At 44.2% G+C, this 16,131-nt stretch overlaps 2 protein-coding genes across 6 annotated transcripts in view; one reads left to right on the top strand and one right to left on the bottom strand.

The window, feature by feature from the left end:
* Positions 1-3,517, bottom strand: part of CSNK2B (casein kinase 2 beta) — a 148,947-nt gene extending 145,430 nt beyond the window's left edge. Inside the window, exon 1 of one of the 5 annotated variants that reach the window (XM_069635094.1) lies at positions 3,348-3,517. In XM_069635094.1, the coding sequence (XP_069491195.1) occupies positions 3,348-3,375 (28 nt within the window). In that variant the 5' untranslated portion in view covers positions 3,376-3,517. Of the gene's footprint in view, positions 1-2,747 lie in introns of all 5 variants that reach the window. The other 4 variants (XM_069635095.1, XM_069635097.1, XM_069635096.1 and 1 more) reach the window with 4 other exon arrangements.
* A 228-nt stretch (positions 3,518-3,745) lies between these two features.
* Positions 3,746-16,131, top strand: part of GPANK1 (G-patch domain and ankyrin repeats 1) — a 35,102-nt gene continuing 22,716 nt past the window's right edge. The window contains exons 1-2 of the mRNA XM_069635092.1: positions 3,746-3,896; positions 7,162-7,821. Of these exons, the coding sequence (XP_069491193.1) occupies positions 7,247-7,821 (575 nt within the window). The 5' untranslated portion in view covers positions 3,746-3,896; positions 7,162-7,246. The remainder of the gene's footprint in view (positions 3,897-7,161; positions 7,822-16,131) is intronic.

Here is a 16,131-nt window from a genome sequence, read left to right as displayed (position 1 = left end):
AAGGATGAAGATATATACGCACAACGAAACACCAAAGTGAAAAATAGCACAAAACGTACACAATTCGAAAAGAATCCAAATTTGAAAAAAACAGACAATAAATCATACAAAAATGCATAGACAAAACCGAGAACAGAAAGAAAATAAACACATTATAAAGATGTGAAATGGCATGGTGTTTGAGCGTTACTACAACGACTTACTGCAAACGAGAGCATTAAGAAGCATGAAACTTGGGGATTACTGGGCATTGATCGAAAAAAAAAAATTGACCTACTAGATAAATGACCAGACATTTTTTCACAATTTTTTATGCAGGGTCAACCGCCCACACCCCTCACACTTCCCCCTACCATGACCTATTCCCTTACCCCACATCTATATTTAATAAATAATATACCAAAATACCCAATTAATTCGACCCAAAATAAGTCCATTCTGAGTAGGTCAATTTGGTCATTTTGGGTAATATCGAAACTTGGCACACTGTTTTCTGTGATCTCACCCTGAATGCCTCAATTGACTACTCTGCTTATTGAGATTTTCTTTTAGACAGCCACCAAGCAGGTTCTTTTGTCTTCCCGTTTATTCTGTGAACTTCCAATTACAGAGTTACTCGTGACGTTTCATGGCTATCAATGCTCTCACTAGCTTGCGGTAAGTCGGAGTCCCACCAAGCATTCCGCAATCAAAACTAAGCTTTTTGTCTGAAAGTATACATTTTTTATGACTGACGTAATAGTGACTGACACGTAACACTTAATGATGTATGTAACGTTGGACTTCACCTGTTCATCTATGAAGTCACTTACTACTAATGTACCTGTAAACAAGAGACCACCGTGGTCGCCTGTAACCACTTCAAAATTTCCGACAAACCTCATGTAACAGCAGCTTGATGCCTCTAATGTAAGTGCGCTATACAAATATAAATAGACGCTATCCTTCCATCATTATCTTCTGCATCGATTGGCACATCTGTGCTCTTTAAAAAAAAAAAATAATGATACATTTGCACTGCTGCAATTTCTCATTTATGTGTTGTGCTGTACTGCTGCAATTTCTCATTTATGTGTTGTGGGTTCGATCCTCAACAATGAGTGGGGGGAATAATTATACATTTAGGATTTGTCCACGATGAAGGACCTCTTGGTATGAAAAGCATTGCCATGTTGATTATCTGCTACTTATTACTTTTCATTAAATTGATCACCCTGTTTCTTACAACTGATATCTAACATTTCATGTTTTTATAATTAGTTTGTTCCATTATTAATTAAGCTAGTTCGTTCAAGGAGTGCAGTCCTCAACGCAGGTTTTGAAGCATTGGTCCTTTTTTCCATCTTGAAAGGGAAATACATTGTTATTGCCCTCTGTATTTAGGTGTAAAAATGGAAAACAGGGAGCCTTATCTTTGTTACTTAGTAATATTAAGACATACATAAGAACAAGTGCACACGTTGGGTAGGGGCCAGCATTTACATAAGCACATTTTACTAAGCATCAGAATAGGGTGGTTGCATAGGGAGCCCATTCACTGAGTAGCAGTCGAGGCTTACACCTGGACGACATTTCTCCAGTGATTGTGTCCGAGAGCCAGAAGAGAGAAGTGGGATGGTCGGGCATTGACAGCAATTGGATTAGAGAGAGAAGTGAAGTGTACTTTGAGTCTTAGAACCCAAAATCACAACCAATGTCCACGTACATCGCATAATCAAAGCAAGACAAATATTCCTTGGGACACAGCCAGGGGAATTCTGGCCTATTCAACAGCAACTCCTATAAAAGAGTGTCTCAAATCCAGTCTGTGGGATTCATACTCGTTTTATTCCTCGAGTAGGCCACACAAGACACGTTAAACTGGCAACTAGCCGAGATCTCCTACATAAAATCAACAGTGTGCACAATACCAAATTGCCCTATAGTTCAGACTATGGCAAAACACCCGTGATTTCTATTTATTCATGGCAGTGGATAACACACATGTCTTGGGGTGGCTTTTTTATTTCTGGGTTTAATTGAATTATCAAACTTTCAATTGGATATGCACCCGACGGATTTTCACAAGGTTTTAGGCTACGATCGGAAGTAGGAAAAACCTTGGGTCTAGGCGGAATTGACAGATAATGGGGCGACTAATGTGTTTGTATTGGCTTTATAAAAGAAATTATCCATATATAATATAGTAATAATGAAAGTATTGGTGGATTCACAGGTATTAAGCAGAGAGCAGTAAATCCTAAACAAAATCGTGCAGCCTGTACTGCATTTCCTTGGACTTTATCTCGCACCGCAGTGGAGGCTAAAGTCCTTACTGCCCATTTTAGGAGGGGGCGGAGTTGAGAACAGCGCAGAGGCTGGGAATGGGTCTAGGTGTATTGGGCGTCCTCATTGCAATCTCTGGGTCTGGACAGTACGGGTGTAGTGATGCAAATAAGGCTTGGGGGTGCCCTTTCTGCCCCCACCCCAAATAAAATACTACCAAATGCTCATCTTAATGTAGCAGTTTTGTCTAAGTGGCAGCTGCCTGAGCGCAGGAGGGAGAGTGTATGATCAAACCTTATGGGGTGTGACAAAGCACCCCCCCCAAATGTTCCCCCTTGCTGGGTGCAACGGGGCAGTTGCAGACTGCTGACTTCCGCACATACCTCCTGTCTCTCCACACATTAGAGGTGGCGGCCTTATAACGTGACCCCAACCCAGCAGGGACGCCTAGCCCATAATGAAGGCTTACACGGAGGACTCACAGGGTATGGCCTACAGAGATCAGCTCCCACCGCAGCGCCAATAGGGGTGGGGGGGGGGGCCGGGTCAGAGGGTTCAGGCCTATCATGCAGTGCGAGCTCAGTGACAGCTCCTTCCACCGTCTCGACATCATGCAGCACTCACCCCGGCGGGTTGGGGGCGCCGGTCACGGCGGTGCCCGGGTTCGGAAGGGGGGGATTTGGGAGGCCTCTGTGCTGCGGCTCACCGATCACGCGCAGCAGCCTAGGTGGAGGCAGCGGCGATCAGAAATAAACGATGGACAAGGGCGGTGGAGTATGTCTTCCATTTCTACTGACGGCGCTCGGGCTCCCGCCGCCATCTTGGAGCGGGAACGGTACACTCGAAATCACTTGATACAGGTAGCCGTCAGCCGTTTCTTTTTTCACATCTATTATTAAAATTCAATTTCGTAAAGGTTATAACAGAAACAACTTTCTTGCCCATATAATCTTAATATAAGTAAATAGGGTGCCCCAGCAATGATAGAGCGGGACTGCATAGCTACGTGGTATGATGGCGCTAAGAACGGAACTATTTGCTCCAGCTGTGTCTTGCTGTAACGGAGACGGTATTATGCATGCCTTGCGTGCGGTTGGTTGGGCGCGGCATGCTGGTAGTTATGGTCCCCTGGACTTCGGCTGCAGCGGCGGGCGGAGCACTACTAGTCCCTACGGGCGCTGCGTGACGCACGGCTCTACTGATTGATGAGTGACGGTTGACAGTTGCTGCAGCCCAGTTCGCGGAATGTTAGAATGTACTGAATAGGGGCGTTTCATTTTTAAGTCGAAACGGTCTATTGGTTGGCGCCTGCTTCTCAGAGGCGGGCTGTCAACCATAAATGCAGGTGATTGGTCGCCGAGTGACGGTGCGTAAGGCGAGAGTAACCCTCTTCACAACATTCTCGCTGCAAAATGGCACGCGCGCAATGTGCGTACACACAGTCTGCTCAACATTAGGCCCGTTCGGCTCCCATAGTGTTACTCTAAACCCACTTTAAGATGGCTGCCACACGCAACGTACTTGGGTTTAGTCATGGTAGTCCGTCTTCTCTTTCTCTGGGAAACTGGTTTCTTACTTCCGGACGGTAGCCTGAGACCGAATAATAAACATGGCGGACGGTTCCCTAGCCGGTAGGTTTATATTCTCTGGAGGACTGGGGCGAATGGGAGTCTCGTTTTCTAGTTTTGCGCCAAAAAACTACACTATGGCGCTGGTCTTCCCTAGATTTTCAGTTGCGTGGCATCCCTGCATAGATTGTGTGCCAGTAAGCGGTACAATAACGACTGACCAGATGAGAACAGTGTGGGGAGTCTTTATTCTGTTAAAGACGCGGAGGCAAGGGCTCTTGCCATAGAATGTCTCATCTCTCTCTGTTCTGGGGGTAAAACGGCTGCTCCAGGTTCTCTAAGAGCTCCTTAAAGAGGGGGCAGCAGCACCACCACCACCAGAGCAGAGAGAGAACTTTAGTATGTCCCCTTCATCGATATTTTCGTTTTTGTCTCGATGTTAAAGGTATTTGTACCGCGCACCGTCACCAACGGAGTTGGTCCCAAGGCGCTTTGGCGGATCTGCAACTGAGAAGGTGGGATGGGTTAGTGGGGTGAGGAGGGAGTAGGATAGTGAGAGGAGTGGTGTTCTGTTGGCAGCTTCAACTCGGTGTACACCGGGTGCTGAGCTTTGGTGCGAGTATCGGATTGATGTCAGTCCTCGCATGCTGTTGGTGCGGCTTATGTGTTATTGCCTCGACGTGTTTTTAGATTAAGGAAAAGATGAATCCTACCTCTACCTGGGTACTCGCTCCTCATTCCCCATCGCTCCTGGCTAATGGCCGATGTGTGACACCCAGGAGCTGGGTTTAGCGCCTGCTCATCAAACCCTGGTGGGGTAGTGTTTCCCCAACCCATTGTACATTTGATGTGCTCTATAAAATGCTCTTGGCAAGAAATGCACGTTTAAGACCCCAGGTTATGTGCAAATTCCATTGACCTGACTGAAAGCTACAAAGAAACACAATATAGTAGTCTGCACTCTGACCCCCGTTATCATTACCAAACCAAGGTGGAATATGAAGAATACTTGTTACCAGAAGCACAATCATCATTTGTTTCCATGATATGTCGTGGTAATAGGCTTTTATACTGCACAAAATCACCACCACAGCAGGCTCGGAGCGCCTATGCTGGTCTCTGGAGTGGCTTACTTTATTCTGCTGGAAGAAAGAAAATTAGTGAAAGTGAAGAGGATGGGGAAGCAGGAAATCAATACTATGAATGCAGGGAGGGATGCGGTGGGGGAAGAATATTCTGTGATTGCATGGTGCGTGTCAGTCAAATTAGGTGGACCGTGGTTCAGCAAAATGGAGGAGGCAAAGGTGTACTAAAGTGTTGTGATCATTGGATTGTTTCCGGAGCAGATTTGGAGACTGTTTAATTAGTACTTTTTGAAAAAAATGGTGGTACGGTTTATTAAAACTTACCACAAAACAATCTAGCACAAATTATTGTACATGCAATAACTTATAATGTAGTCAAACAATTGTTAAAACACCAAATAGACGTGCATGAAACCTCATAATATCGTTTAAAACCTGTAATACTTACCCTAATAATTATTTTTTTCCGTTACATCTGTTAAATGCAAAATTTAAGGCTGTTTAATTTACTAGTTAACAGCCAACGCCATAAAGTATCTGAACCAAGCATCGTATACAAATTCTCTGACTAGACAAAATCTTTATTTTTCTGTCCCTTTACATTAAGGGCCTGATTCATGGAACGTTTTCCTATGGTATTGTGCCATTATAAAACACTTCCATGAATCAGGCCCTTAATCTGTAGGTGTTTGTTGTTCGTAGTACCACAACGTCTACAGTCTCTCTCCTCTCAGATGAGTACCTCATAGGGCCATAGTTCCCACGATATTAAATCTGAATCATAAAGTATACCTAGATTTCCAATCTGGGAAGATGATTAAGTATCCAGGTAGAGTATTACATTCCAGAAATGTACAACTGTATTCTTTTAACAAGGAGTACGAATCATGAGCTTTTTAAACCTAAGGATAGATTGACATGATTGAACGCCTAATTTGTATCTCATTAGTGTAATCAATAAATTAGAGCGCTTATTAAGTGTCGGCTTCCAGATGAAGCCTTCCAGTCGCTTTACAATTGTAAGTCCTGGAGGTGGGACACCTTGAGTGCATATGTCAGTGAAGGAAGAACATTTGGCCTTTTATAATATTTTATTGCAGTATAGTTACAATATTTTATTTACTATTGTCATGTGAGCCTTTAGCGTAGCTATTCTTGAACAGTCATATAAAAGTATGTTTAGTTCATGGCTTATCATATAAGGCAATGACTAAATAAAGGAAAGGATCTATTTTTACATGTTCTCCGTTAACATACAAAGAGCCTTTTTTTTTACCCTTCCTTACTTTCATAAAGATAATGGTAGCTGATTTAGAAGAGCTAATCATAATACTATTCCTTCCCATGTAGAGGCCCAACAAAAATACAGGATTACATTTCAGCAACAGGCTACAGAGCCTATTAGGGCCACAGCACTCAAAAACCTAAAAGTGAAGGACAAATGTGTGATGGGGAAACTTGACCAGAATTTTAGAAAACATAAAAAAAAGCCTTCAATTGCAATAAAACACAATACTAATGGGGAAGTGGGCAACCCCATGTCCCGCCCTTCACACTCCCACCGCCACAATGGTCCTATCCAGTTCCTCTAACGTTCCACTCCCACGCCCCTCACCCTCAGTGGTGTTTACATCTCACCTTTTCCTTCTGCACCAGTATCCTAATTTAACCCTTTGAGAAAGGGGACTTATTCTCCTCGAAAAACTTTGTAATGCCAGCCAGATGGTTGGTCTACCTTTTATTAGTCTCAATTTTTGCTGTTTGACATTTGGACCTGATAGTTCTAGTAAAGTGGTTAACTCGCTCACCATGGAGCATGACAATATGGATTCAAACCGTGGCTGCAGCCCCTGAACCGAAGGACTGTATGATTTTGGATCCCTCACTTTGAATCCCATTGTAGATGTATCGTGTCAGTATCAAAAAGAAAGAAACAAATTACTGCAAGTGCTTTCTTAGAGTTCCCATATTGTATATATTCCCAACTCGCAGCCCTCCCCTTCCAGTCCCACAAACGGTTCCAGATTTCTGAAAATCTAGTATTGTTGGGAATCCCACATGGTTTACTGGTGATGAGAACCCCATGTTAAAAATGTTCCTACTGCAATACATGGCTTTTATAAGCCCTCAACTGTATTGTGCAGCTGGGTCTGCACTATAAACTCCGGTTCATTAATGTGACACTTTGTCGAAAGGCGCATGTTAAGATAAACTCTTAATTATTTACTCTCCTTTTTTTTCAGATCAGGGATCTTGTTAATCCGCGGATATCTTGGCTGCTGATATTCGTGTTTCACTTGCCTCATTTGATACCTTGTTGGCCTGCAAATGAGTCACCCTCAGCTGATAACCTTCACGCGTGCCCGAGAGGACTCGGATTGCTGGAGAAATGGGCAGCACCGAAAAGAGAGGGCCCTAAGGACAGAGGGAACTTTGCATGGAGATGAAGCTAGAAGCTTCTACGAAAGCCTCCTTTCAAATTGTAGTGACTCGAGGAGGCCAACAAAGAGACGAACATCACTGCGGAAACAGCAAAGAGCGGAGATTGTTTCCTCCCTGCAAACGCCAGCCTCAACTTTAGGTGAGCCCTCAGCTCGTAGCGGGCACCAGATGTTGAAATGTGCCCAGGATGGAGATCTAAAACTTCTGCGCCAACTGGTAGAGAAGGGCAAATGCGATATCAATTTTCGGGATAATTACTACTGGACAGCTATAATGTGCGCGGCATATGCTGGCCGTCTTGAGGTAGTGCGCTACCTCCTTCAATGCGGGGCTGCCTGGGTGGGAGTGTGTGAGACACAGGGCCGTGATGCCATGGCCCTGGCCCAAGAAGCAGGACACAGCGAGGTTGTCCGCCTCCTGCAGCAATGCCAGAGCATCCACAAAACAGAAAAAATACCCAGGTGAGTGTTTCCTTTTGACACTTTATTTTCATTTGGTCGCCTCAGAGATGTTCTGAGTTCACATTAAAATGCAGGGCTAAGCACATAGGCATCTCCTAAAGGCTGCTGTATGAGCTATGCTTGGCAAATAACGCACTGCCAAAAAGAGGAGTTACTGAAAAGGGATTGCTCCAATACTTATTGAAAACGAACAGCGCGTGACATATTGCTGCATATTGAAATCGCTTTTTGAGAAATGGCACATCGAGGTTGGAAATTAGTATGGTCAAGTCTTACTGTTCTGTTTGGTAGGGAGTATTTTGTTCCTTCTAGGACACCCTCGTTTACTTTTAATACCTGGTCTCTTGCTCGTTCGAATTCAAAAGATCTTCCAGTTGATCAACCTTAATCCATGTAGAATCTGGTCAGAGAGTGAAAAAAAACACCAATATGCAGCTTATAATGTGTTGTAGAAATATTTTAAGCATTTTGATCCAATGCATTTAACATTTGTGGTGTGTTCTGCTAAATTCTTTCTCTCCTGTGTTAAACCCCACCAGTGCACAAGCTATTTTTTTTATTTTTTTTTATTTTATTGGTTTACAGACAATCCTTTAAAATGTCACACAGTACCATACAAAACTGAATCAAATTAAAGCAAATCTCTTTCTATCCTTATCAGTCCTCCCGGCTCTCTCTCATCTCTGTGATTATCTATTCCTTTGATCGTCCATGCACCCAAACTCGGCCGTTTTTTTCAATGTCGGCTAATGGAAATGTTAGCAGAATTAGCAATTTTAGGTCCGTTCCATTAAACATCTTCTGCCACCATTCCTCTGCACACAGAGAGTAATGGTTTAAGATCCAAGGCCCCAGATGAATTGTTCTTTCGGACCGGAGCTTGCCACAAAATAATACCAGATGCTTGAGAGTTTTCTTTTCGCTTTTACAGAATCTACAGGTTGGATTTAGATTTACGTTGTTTGCCCATGCGCAAAGACGCTCTTTAGTCCTGAAAGCATAAAATCGAAAAAATGTAAAAATCTTCTTGCGAACAGTTCGATGTATCGTTGCGTGTTATTGAAGCCCCGTTCTCCGGCTGGTACGTCGGCCATCATCCTGGAAGCCACTCTCTGAGAACTGGAAAGATCCCAATCATCTCGCCAGATTTTTAACTTTGCTGCATTGGGAGTTCCATGCAGCATTTCTGGCTTGATGGCAAACTCCACCAACAAGTTTTCACAGCTGCTGATCCACATCGGCATGATATTTCTCTTCGATGATGCGCTGTGTAGGATTTCAAATTGCGGAATTCGCTCGCAAGCTCTTGTTTTCTGAAATAGTCAGCAAATTCCAACAAATTCTGGCGTGTGTTGAGATTAAAGATAGCGCGTTTCTTATGCAGGCCGTCGTGGTGCGTTTAGGTAGGCCCAGTACTTTAGTCCAGTAGATGTTTTCGAGCGTAGGCCAAAGATTTTGTGAACATCCCAGCGCGCTTTCAGCCCCGTATGTTAAAACTGGGATTACCTTTTGTTGGTAAAAGTTCATCACTGGTTCTAGAGAACATTTTCTGAATTTTCTTCTCAGGACGAGTGCTTGACTAGCGAGTTGCCTGCATTTTCTCATGGTTTCTGCAATCCATGGGCCACCATAAATGCTTGTGCTTATCTGCATGCCTAGATATTTTACGCTGCTTGATATACGCACTGGTTCCTGTCCCAATTTCCAGAATCCTTCTTTGCAGGTGTTCTTGCTGTTTTAAGATTTTTAAGTAGAAGGATCTCGCATTTCTTTGTGTTGATCTTCAGATGATTCACGGTCACGTATCCTTGGACAGCATCCAGTTTTCTCTGCAAGCCAATGGGCGTTACATCCATCACAATCAAATCGTCTGCATACAGGAGCCAGTTTAGATGCGATTTATGTAACTTGGGAGAAAAAGATTTCACGCCATCTATAGCGGCTCCTATATCTGATATGAATAGGCTGAATATTGCAGCAGCCAGGGGACAACCTTGTTTCACTCCCTTGAAAGTTTTGATTGCTGCAGACAATGTACCAGTCTGGTCCAGGCAGATTCTAATAGAGGTTTCGGTATGTAACTCTGATTGCTCCCATTAGATCGTCTGGGCAGCCCCACGCTCGCAGTTTCATCCATAGAAGTTCGTGGTCGATGGTGTCAAAAGCGTAGGAAAAATCAATGAAGGCAAGATAAACCGTCGTGTTTGATTTCAAGGCCTCCATTTTAATTAAATTCTGGAGCAGCAGGTTTAACTAGCAACCTACATGTTTTACAAAGCCCGCTTGTCTCATGTCTACGTGGTTGTATTTTACGGCCCAATCGACCAATTTACGTTGTAGCATGGTTGCATATATTTTTCCTAACACATCCAGTAATGCTGCTGGTCCATAGGTTTTTGGGCACAGTGTATTGCCTTTTTTTAAAGACGGGACAATTATCACTTATTTCCAAGACTTCCGTGTTTGTCGTCGTGAGTTTATCCTTTCAAACAAAGCCATACACACTTCTGCCCATATTTCCGGATGTTGTTTGATCGTGTGAGCCCGTCCGGACCGGGGGCTCTAGAGCTTTTTGCCTTTGTAATTATTGTCACAATGTCTTCTTTAGAGAACGATGGCGCCCAGTTTGAAGAATTTATTTTAGAAGAGGATATGGACTCATCGATTGGTTTATATAGGTCAGTAAAGTGAGATGTCCAGTCAGCTTCAGTCACCAGGCTAGTTTGTAATGCTCTTTGTGGAGCCCATGTGTTATTAATGAGTCGGCAAAAGTCTCCAGTGTTTTTGTTTTTCTGGCACTCCAACATTAATTTGGCGTCTTTTTGCAACATTAGATGTTTGCGTCTTTAACCAGTTTTTATATTTTTGACCCACCGCAGTCTTTTTTTTTTCTCTTTCGTGACTGAGCGTCCACTTCACATATCTGACGAATCTCACAACGCATCTGTTGCTTCCATTTCAAAATCTCTAAATCAAAGCAATGTGTACGCTCAAAGTTCAGATGTGTTAAGACACTGTTCTTGGGTTTAAATTGTGTCAGTAGATGGCCATATTCACTGCCAAACTCATCAAGCAGTATTTTGAGAACTGGGAGACTTCTGCTTTCTCGAGTCTCAATCTTGCATGGTTTGCTTCGACTGAAGTTTTGTGGGACCACTTGGTTTTGTACTTGATCCTTTGATGTTATTAACTCCATTAATAGCATGTCATGGTCGCTATTATGCTTTTGGATTACTTTCATCAATTTTACCCGTGGATGAAGGGCCTCGGACACGAACATGTAGTCAATAGTTGAAGTGTGCTCAGCACGACGCCATGTTGGTGCCGGTGGTATGTCGCCAAAGGTACATCCGTTTAACATCTGTAATTTTCTTAAGTCAGTTTCCTCCATCCATTCTTTTGCTAAGTTCTTTTTCTCCGATTCCATGGATTTAAAGTATGTTTAGGTCTCCACAGATAATTATGCTTGCCCGAGTTGCAACTTCTAACAGGTCGTCTAGTATTGTCGGTACTTCATCTATATACAAGTCCTTTCCGGCTCTACAGTGATTCCAGTACACATTTATTAATGTTACTTGGTCAGTGAAGTTATTCAACAGGTCGGGCTTTCCTATCTCAGTCACCTGGATAAAGGGCGAGTGGTTTGTAGATTTTATAATGTGATAACCAGTAGACCTCTTGACTAGTGTTACTAAACCAGCCTTAGGCTGCCCCTTATCTGGCTTTATGGCCGGGTTTAGTGCCAGTCCGAACTCTGCCACAACTGGGGCATTACTCATCTAAGTTTCTTGTAGGCATACGATCAGTAGCCCTTCCATCCAGTTCGAATTGAGCAAGTGTACAAAGCCCTGCGTGTTCCAGGAGGCCACTAGACCCGTTTGGGGCAGTTTCTCCTTTTGGCATTACTTTTGAGTTTTAGTGTTCAGAGCCTTTGCCAGCCATTGCCACTCATGTTTAAATCAGTTTCTTCAAGATTTCTGCTGACCATTTCCTTACTTTCCTCGGCGCCATTCTGATTTTCTCGTTTGAGAAGTCTTTTAACACGGGTTGTGCTTCAGCGAACGTGACTTTGCTTCTCTCGTTTTGCATTTCATTTGAATTTTGGTCCTCAATTCTCAAAAGCTTTGAACTTCGTCCTGCAATCTCCACCTGCGGGAGACCACCTCTCGCATCTAATGACAAATGCTAGTCCTTGCACCATAACGTAGTGGAGAAACTGACTGGGCTTTCCTTTGGTTTTATTGTGGAAGTTGTTAATGCTACATCGTCAAGTTTGTAAACGTCAAAGCCCAGTGAAAAAAGTGCAGCATTCGCTCCTAAGATGGTCGTTGCAATCAAAGCTGATACTAAGTGCAGCACAACTTTGTCGTTCCGACTTTCTTCCAGAAACCCTGCAATCTTTACGTCGTTAGAGCCAATTCCACGTAGACCTGGAACTTAGTGAAGTAGCTTTATCACATTGAGTCAGTTTAAAATCAAGTTACCCCTGGAGTCTAGCCGCTCTATCGTGATCCTAGACGCAGTAGGCTTGTCATTGCTCTTTGTCAGTTGATTTCCCCTGAGCGAATGCACGGCATTGCTACTATGGTTTGTTAATGAGCTATCTTTTTTTTACATGTGCTAGGCTTCCCTTTGATAAGCCATGTTGGGTTCTATGGACACCATCTTCTGCTGGAAGTTCTATATCTAGTAACCTTTGGTTTGCTCCCCACATACCGACGGATCGTGATAGGCGTTTAACGCTTATCAGCTCTCTTTTCTCGTGTAATGTGACAAACGCTGGACTCGAAGGGACCGATTTCATTGATAACGAATCCTCAGTGTCTGTAATAATAAGACACATTCTCGCTACTTTAGGTCCTACTGCACCACCCATAGTGCCAACCGCCTTTTGGCTCATGCTCAGCTGATCTTCGTTCCTACATTGGACAGCTTTCTCCTCATTTGGGCCATTTGTTGTTCCATATTTGTCGGCCACAGGGATCTTCTGATCGTCAGTACTTTTATTTAGCCCACTTAGCGTGCTGGAGCCTTCGTGTTCTACAATTTCTATGTCATCATAAATTGACATATTTAAAAGTTCTACAGAGATATCATGTAGGAGTTTGTCAGGCACTGACACGTCGTCCTGTAGAGCCATTTTGTTTGGTTCGTCAGTTCTGTTTACATTCTTGTTGATCTGCAGGTTTACTGAGTTAGGCTTGTCGTTATCCTTGGCCAAAACATGGACCACCTTTATGTTGCAAAGGAATTTTCTTGCTCCTGTTGGTTTTTCTTCCTGGCAAATGTTTAGCTTTTTTAGGTGGGGGCCGAGTCCGTTGTTTTGGTTTTACGACGATCTTCGGCGTTTGAGTGCCTCCCTTTTAAAAAATTGCAAAAACGCTCGATGCATTGGCTTTTGGAGTGACAGCTATTGTGTCGGCACTTGTTTTTTTCCCCGGCTTGGGGCAGTGCTCTTCAGGGCCCCGCTAGTTGCTAGTTTAAGTATGCCTGGTTCTCTTGACTTCTGGCTTGTTCGAAAGCTGTATTAAAAGAAGTCTCCGCCATGTTGTAAGGTGGAGAATTGCCAGTTGTTGTTTCAACATCACTAGTTGGTATCGGGTGTACTTCAGGTAACCTCCTCATTTCTTCAGAGATCCCAAAGCTGGGTTCCCCTGTCGCAGTACTTCTCTCCTGTAGGTCCAAACCTGTAGTGATATTTTCCACGTCTGTGCTTGCACCATTACTTTTTCTCATGTTTAGTTTTGGGCCGGTGGTTTTTGCTGGGCTTTTAGCCTTTGCGTTGTTGATGACGATTGATTTGTTAGCGCACTTATGACTGCAGATTGTTGAGCTTTTACAGACCTTCTTACATCTGTCTTTTCATGTTTAAATAGAGCTAGGGCCTCTCTAGCAACTTCAGCAACCAAATTTTTGTCTGTAATGTCATTTTGCCGTTGTTCACTTAGGGTTTTGAAGGATGCATCTAGCCTTTTAATCCCTTCCTGTTCATTATTTGTTTGTCCAAATAATTCTTCAAGATGTAGGAGTTTAAGATTTCATTAATGCCACCAGCGTCGTCTGGTCCTTTTGTGTTTTCATTTATATTTTCATATAGTTTCATGAAAGGTGCGAGCGATATTGCCAATGATGAAATTAGGACAGATTGTAGCTCGATGGTTGATTTTTGGGCTCCAGCAACAGAACATGAATCAATTCTGGTGGTTTGCACATTATCTGACCGGGTGCTCCTTCGCGAAAAATGTCCTTAGCCCTCCTGATGTTAGGAAAAGGACGGCCCATAATTGATGAGTCGGTGGTTGAGGTGTCAGCAGAGTCTGAATCGTCAGTGGAAGGCAATTGCAACCTTTTCTTTATCTGATGAGCGGCTTCCTTCTGTGCTCTCGATTTATGGGTAGAAGTTTTTTTGGGAGTTTGCCTGTGAACAAGAAATGTCATAAACTGGGTCAGCTTTCCAATCGTTGTCTGCCATTCTCATTCGTTTGTAATTCACGCTTGCCCATATGTCTACATTTTGGTCAAGTATTTTTTGTTTCTCTTTAAAGATCCTTTTACACCTGTAGTGATTGATATTTTATTTCTATCGCGCTCATACACAAGTGTTTCAGAGTGCGACAAGGCAAGGGAGGGGAACAGGGGAGACCAAAACGGCGATCTTGCTAGGCCCAGTCACATTGAGAACGCGCAAGTGCATGGTAGAGGGGGGAGAGGAAAAGTGCATGGAAGGGGGGAAGAGGTGGAAAGTGCGAAGCAGAGGAGAAACAGATAAATAATAAAGGCAACACACAGTGGTAATGCAGTCAGCAATTTGCAAGTGCTAGGTTTAAGGCAGCAGACAGGGTAGGTCTGATAAGTGCAGGAAAAAAAGGGGGGGCTGTATGGGTACAGATACCGACCCCAGTGCAAGGGGTGGCCCGGAGGCAGTGTGGGAGGGTGGCAGGATGAGCAGGTACCTGGGCCCAAAAGACAGAGGGTGACCAGGTGCACGGTGCCAAGAAAGAACAGATCGGCAGGGGAGAGGGGGAGCAAAGGCAGAAGAAAAGAGGAAGGACTTGAGGTGCTTCCGGAACCTCAAGTTTTAGAGTGGCAGGGAGGCTGTCCCAGAGGGAGGCCCCAGCCGAAGGCAGAGATCTACCCCCAGCTCGTTTCTTAGAAAAACAACTGACCCTGAGTGAGTTGGAGGTAGAGGAGCGAAGAGCTCGAGAGGGGAGGTATTTGCGGAGGGATAGCTGAAGGTATTTTGGACCCAGGCCCCAGAAAGCCTTGTGGACAATGCAGAGGGTTTTGAATTTATTCCTTGCATCCACTGGGTGCCAGTGGAGAGATTTCAGAGCTGGAGATACGATCCCAGGGCTTGAGGCCAAGGACAAGTCTCGCAGTCCTGTTCTGGATTAGTTGCAGAGGGCGGAGAGTAGAGGCAGGTAGATTTAGATAGAGGCTGTTACAATAGTCCAAGCTAGAGAGAACCAGAGCTTGAGATACCATGAGCTTCTGGGGGAAGGAGAGGAAAGGCAGAGTACCTCTGAGGAGGTGCAATCGGAAATGTGACTTTTTAGAGACCTCGGAGATGTGGGCGGAGAAGGAAAGGGTAGAGTCAAAGATGACCCCGAGGTTCTTAGCCTCGCTGGTGGGGGTAGGAGGAGGGCCAAGGGAGGCCGGCCAGAGAGTGATGGGAAAGGATGGTGAAGGTGTGCCGATGAGGAGGATCTCGTCTTGCTGGCATTCAGACAAAGATTATTGGCAGCACACCAATCTTGAATGGCAGTTATGCAATCGGAGATGAGAGAGGGAGAGGAGGTGGCAGAGGGCAGCCTGAAAATGAGTTGTGTCATCAGCGTAGCACTGGAAATTTTTAGCAGAAAATGGCAATGCAGTGGGCGAGAGTTGCCAGGTATTGGTTGAAAAGCCAGGGCGAGAGGTTAGACCCCTGGGGAAAACCACAGTTTGAGAGGAAGATAGATGGTGGATACTTGTTGGTTTTTTTTGTGGTGCGTGAATTATTGATCTGGACCAGATTTTGCAGTACCTTGTTTACAACTTCAAGTGAATTTTGCCTGTCGGCCCTTATGGGGTCCATCTTAGTGTCCGAGCGACATTGTGCCATTGTTCCCTATAGCATTCAACTTAGTCGGATAGTGAACGTCATCTGAAGCCCCGGCTGGCCGACTTGATATCCAAAAAACGTCATCAGTTAACTCTGCCTCGAGTACAGTGTCAGTTGTGCTCCTAAGGGGGCTGGCTGTGTTGCCCATTGGAACTTCTCCGGTGTTGGTCCTCTCACGATAGAAATGCTCCAGATTGCTCCCCAAC

Source organism: Ambystoma mexicanum, chromosome 13 (assembly GCF_040938575.1).
Source record: "Ambystoma mexicanum isolate Mex_15411 chromosome 13, UKY_AmexF1_1, whole genome shotgun sequence".
Classification (NCBI taxonomy): Eukaryota; Metazoa; Chordata; class Amphibia; order Caudata; family Ambystomatidae; genus Ambystoma; species Ambystoma mexicanum.
This window is presented reverse-complemented; position numbering and strand designations above follow the sequence as displayed.